Source organism: Corvus kubaryi, unplaced genomic scaffold (assembly GCF_017639235.1).
Source record: "Corvus kubaryi isolate FWS band 111438036 unplaced genomic scaffold, C.kubaryi_AGA036_p1.0 37396, whole genome shotgun sequence".
Classification (NCBI taxonomy): Eukaryota; Metazoa; Chordata; class Aves; order Passeriformes; family Corvidae; genus Corvus; species Corvus kubaryi.
The window spans coordinates 22,025,649-22,031,315 of record NW_024581135.1 but is presented as its reverse complement, the minus strand read 5'-3'; the positions used below and the strand labels follow the sequence as shown (position 1 = coordinate 22,031,315).

General features: G+C 38.9%; 1 protein-coding gene across 1 annotated transcript in view; it reads right to left on the bottom strand.

Annotated features, from left to right (window-relative positions):
- Window positions 1-5,667, bottom strand: part of MTX2 (metaxin 2) — a 35,093-nt gene that overhangs the window by 24,085 nt on the left and 5,341 nt on the right. Inside the window, exon 2 of the mRNA XM_042040550.1 lies at window positions 5,120-5,155. Coding sequence (XP_041896484.1) covers window positions 5,120-5,155 — 36 coding nt within the window. The remainder of the gene's footprint in view (window positions 1-5,119; window positions 5,156-5,667) is intronic.

Sequence of the window (5,667 nt, the reverse complement as noted above, 5' to 3'; positions counted from 1 at the left end):
CCCATTAACATTGTCTGAAAAGGGCATGAGTTCACAAGTAAGAGGGAAATGAGAATTAAAAAGACATGGACACAGAAAGCATCACTACATAAGCCTTGTTATCCTGGGTGATGAGAACTCAGCAGACACAGCACCCCAACAACTGGGGAAGTTAAACAGCAACCAAACCTACACCAAATCTTCTTTGGTTTTGTGGATAACTAAAAATGCATGAAAATTTCACTAAGCTCAATGTATTTGTTAGTCTAATTGTTTTACTTATTAACAGTTTAGCATAGAAAATGCTGAAGATTTCAAAGTGGTAATAGGGTTCTTAGTGTCAAATTAGAAGAAAATTCTGTGAACTGGTATGTTGCATGTTCCCAGTGGAGTTTTAAGTACTCAGGTTTGTAACTATTGAAAAAGATGCCTAACTCTTCACCTGTCATATCAGAAAATGACTTAGAAAAAACATAAGTTTTGCTCCTTAAAAAAACTTCCAAAACACAGAATGAATCATGACAGTCACATCAAATTCTTTGCCACTAAAACTGTATAGCATTAGGTGCACTTTTCAGATTTTGTGGTGAAATGTTTTACTTGAGCAACATTAAGACCAGAGATTGACATTCAAACAGCAATTTGATTCCAATGTTTCCAGATGTTTCTGACTGACATTTCAATAAGACTTTATCAACCCAAATACTTTTGGGACAGTAAGAGAAAAGAATGCATACATGCTGTAAGAAGACATACTCAAGAGCACTGGACTCCACTATCAGCAGGGGATCAGCAGCTCACCTGAGGCCTACACATCTCAGCTCCAACTAAAGCTCTCAAAACAGGATATACTACACTTGCACATTGGTGAATTTTAATTCAAAGAATGAGAGGCTGCACTAACATTCCCCCAGTGAAGTCTTTTCAAGAAGAAACACCACATTTCCAAGATGCTCTGCAGTGCCTCAGCCCCACCAACTCTTTGTCTGGGCTGTTCAGAATCTATTTATGAGTGCATAAAACTCGATTACAACTTCTACACTCCAAATTACTGGGAAACTTCATCCTGTCTCAGTGTTGCCGGGATGTATGGGGGAAACAGACATTTTTATCCACCTTCCCCAAGCAGCTTGATGATGATGAAAGAGATGTAACGAAATAAATGGTTTACAGTTATGCCTTTAATCCTCTTACTTAAAAAATAAGACTCTGACTGTGAAAATGAGAAGACACAAAATACTTTGCATATTAAATTGTGGAATATGCTAAACAACAATTTAGCCACTTCAGTTGGTCTAGTATGAATAGCCAGTTTCAGCAGTAGGGTAGGCAGTGTGATTTGCCCCATAGTCTGCCACTAATTTAGCTTGCTGGCAAGCTGTGGCATTCTCGAATACCAGCCACAGACAAAAGCCAGAGACCTCTAGATCCAGGCATCAAGATGTTCCCTCCTGCATGGGAAATTAAGTCATCAACAACTTAAAAGTTTTTGTAGGAAAACACTCCACTTGAAATTAGGCTGTTCCCAGCTCTCAGCAATACCATAGAATTCTGTTGGGACAAGAATATTTTTGGAAGGCAATGAAGATAGAAATAATATTCTGTTATAGAACTAGCCTATGCCTAATAAGAATCAAGGCTAAAGAATTAATACCAAATGTTATTATCTCATCGATTATTTCGCACTTACTATACAGTGAGAAGTAAATCAAGATAATGTCTGCCCCTAATCTCCTCTAAACTAAAATTTACTAAATTCTCAGTTTGCCATCAATTTTTTGTTTGATATCTTCTGTTTTTGTAAATGCAGTACTCAGCAGACTAACAATCTTGTCCATGCAGTTCACTGTGTGCTGTTGTGTAGGTGAGGCTAGGACCTGGCCTGGGAATATTTGACCTTCTTTGATAGAGCCATTTCATGAAATGTTATGAAGCTTTTATGGATCAGATAAAAATAAAGACCACTCCTTCTCCAAAATCACCACATTTGCATGGATCAGTTTCCTTTTTGTTATAATCTTCTTAAACACTTTGATATTAAACTTACATTAAAAAAGAGGAAAGCTAAAAACATCTGTATTTACCAGTCTGGTTCACACGGCATTAAAGGCCTACTACAAGAGGCAAGATATCATCTATTAAAAACAAGCAAACAAAAATACTTGGCATTAATCTGAATCACTGTATTGCAGTATTGCAGTATTACAGCTGGAGAGATTAATTTATGCATTATTTTCACATAGTTTCCTTTAGCATCTCCCTAGGTACAAATTTGATTAAAATATAATGAGGATTCTCAAAACTGCTTTTTCACAAGAGTAAACACTAAAAAGAAATTCAGTCTTACATCCGGGCAACATCCATATCCAACAACATTACTTACTAGTCTCTAAATGCCATGAAGCAAACATCACAACAATCAGCAGGGAAAGTACCCTTTTTGGTTTCCTAAGACTGGTGATATGGTGGGGACCTGCTGCTCAATACCAAAGAATCACAGAATATTCTGAGTTGGAAGGGACCACAATGTCCTAAATGTAGCAACCAAAAGAAAAGCACATGGAAAGCTATTCCCCAGAACTGCAGAAGGAAGGAGGATTACAAGACACTTGATGTTAAAATGCATCAAAAAAGAAGCAGTTCATACTCTTTTTAATACAAATCGGTATTTTCAAGTAGGAATACATTGTTTAAAAAGAAAATGCCAGGAACTGATGTGTTTCTTGTATCCAGGAAATAAGTGGAGGGGTACATTTTGACTAATACAGTGAAGCTGCAGCCACTTTGGAACCAAAGCAGTTAAATGTCTACATCTCATACATTAAGAGTGATCAATAAAGGAAGTATGAGAAAGTTGTGAATTAGCTTCCTTAAGACCCACCAGTTCAACCTACCCACACGGAGTACACATCAATTTCATGTAATTGCCTGATCCTGTAAACTAACAAGGGCCAAGAAAAAATGAAAGCATCAGCAACTCCCTGGCTGTGCTGACAAAAGACCAAAACATGTTTCATAGTGCCTTGCCAAATGAAAACCAACTTTCACACTCTTTAAACACTATGCATTAAATCATGTATCAAATAATTACATCATTTGCTTAAATCTGTCCCTGGCCTCCTCTGCAGAGCTATTACAATCCAGATAAAACATGACCATTCAGTAATTATCGATTGAGCAGACAGTCAATGTAAAGACTCAATCTCAGCAGCAATTCTCAAACTTGAGTTTCCTGTAGCTGTACCACTATGAGAGTCAGGATGTGACATTACTGCAGCAGCCATTTACCAGGACATAATCTACTTCTTCACCCTCCAAGAGAGCTATTAATTGCATGTATTTAAGCATAATTCTGTTACTGTCTTTGAGTTACACATCTGTGGCTCAACCCTCCAGGGTGCTTAGCACTCTTGCTGCTTGGGCAGGCCACAGGAGGGAGATCCTGTGAGGAGACGAGGCCAAAAAAATCTCAACAAAATCAAATCCATAAATAAAAGTTGTTCCTAAATCAACATCTGGATTTCTTCAGAAAAATCAGAGAGTGTGCCAGCTAAATGATCTCAAAAGATTTATTTATAAAGTCCTGACAAGCTGGAGTTATTTTACTTATTTCCGATATTCAGCATAAATGCTCCATCTCAAAGAAGCACTGTAATTCTTAAAATTAGCTTTTTATAGATCTCTAAATCAATCCCCTCCCTTTGTGCTACTTAACTCCCTTGCTTCTCTTTGGCCCTGACCCAAGAAATCAAACTTCAAGCACAGGAGCTGTGAAGAGGACAGTGGAGGCATGATATTAATTAATGCCTTACTGAACTGGGACATTTCTTAGCCATGATATCTATATTTGTATACTTTAAATCAGCCCTTTGAAAGCTCTCCTAGATTAGGACCCCTCTTTTCTGTGATAGTCTGAACTCCTCCTCCCCCCTAAGGATGTTTGGCAGGCAGTCTGACCACCACTTCTGTGAAATGCCCCAAGGAGTTCCCTGCTTTCTCATCCACAGCACCCCTGCTCTGATCCATAACAAAGATCCAACGCATCTGTCTCACCAGACAGGACATCAGTATCCCATACCTGCTCCAAAAGCTGCTTCCCACACACACAATTCCTGCTCACCCAGCCCTGGCCCCTCTGGCTTTTCATTAAGGCTCCCCTTCACTGTCTCATTCCCTATCCTGCCCACAGCCCTAAGCATAGCAGCACCAGTCGTGCAAAGGTGCAAGATGAGCTGAAATGTCTAGGCAGGAGAGCTCTGCAGGGTAGAAATGCAGACAGTTAGCACTGCTGCAGTCAGGCAGCCAAGTGCTGCTAGCAAGTGGGAAGATGCTGCTTTAGGGCTCAGAGCCTTTAAGTCACCCCAAACCAGATCATGGTATTTGCCGTAGCACCTCTTACGCTCTCCCTCACTTCTGGGAAACACTGCAGACTCCCTGCTTCAAAACCTGCAAACATTCACCCTGTTCTCTTAATCATACCCTCACAGTCTTCCTCATTTCTTTTCCAAGGCTTTCAGTGAGAACACTCTGATGCATCCAAAGTTTCTCCAACATGGCAATCAAATGCAAAAAGAAACACACGTGCAATTGAACTTTGAAAGTTCTTGCTAGGACTACAAACATTGCATTGCCTTCACTGTCATCATACCACAGCTAAAAGGCAGAACTGTTAAAAAGTCCCATCTCTCAGCATGTCTACTTTCCAATTCAGTATGTACAAACCAATTTTTTTGGTTGAGCTCTCATCCTACCCAATGAGACTTTTCCTGCATTCTTTGCAGCATCATTGGAATTTTTTCCTTTGATGTTTCCAATTCTTCCTGAGCATTTCATGGGTTTTATTACTACATATAACTTCTTCCAGCCTGTACTAGAACGTCCACGTTCATGTGATAGCTATGTCATCTTCTCAATAACTGAAGACTAGAATTTAAAGGTAATAACAAATTTGAGAGCATGGTGTGTACTTTCTCTCTGTCCTTGCCATGGCTTGCATGCAGCTGCAGTTTCTCACTCACTTTCAAAACAGACAGCTGAAAACACCCAGCAGTGTAGCAACATGTGATGCCTGTTCAACTAGAGCAAAGAACAGCAACCAAGCACTTTCATTTATTCTTGTTTCAAAAAAAAAGTGACTCACCTGGTCCAAACCTACAGGAACAGACCAGGTTAATTCCTGAGGACAGTCAGAGAACAGAGCATCCGAGGACCAGAGAGAAAAAAAGAGTGAGAAAGAGAAGAAAAATCTGGTTCCTCTCCAAAGTCATTCTCATGATTTGCTATTTTTTTCTATGACCTATTGAGCTGAGGCTCCTAAAGAGCACTCTCATTCAAACCACTTGTCGTGGTTTCATCAGCCAATGAAAGTTTACTTGAAATTCAAACTGGACAATATCAAAATAGGTGCTACTTTTGGTTTACCAATTTTGTTACCACTATTTCTAGAGCAATCTCATTTCTGGAATGAGAAGACATCACTTTAGCAGAAAACATGTAACAATAAAATTATGATTAGAGAAAGACTGCTTAGTCTTAACAGAGACAGAAACAATTATAGAAGCATGCTCTATTATAAACTGTAATTATGCTGCTGCTTAAAAACAAGAAATAACAATATTTCAAAATGAAATATGTACTCTACTCCCATAATTGTGAAAGCAATGTTTTCCCTGACCTAAAAAAAAGATT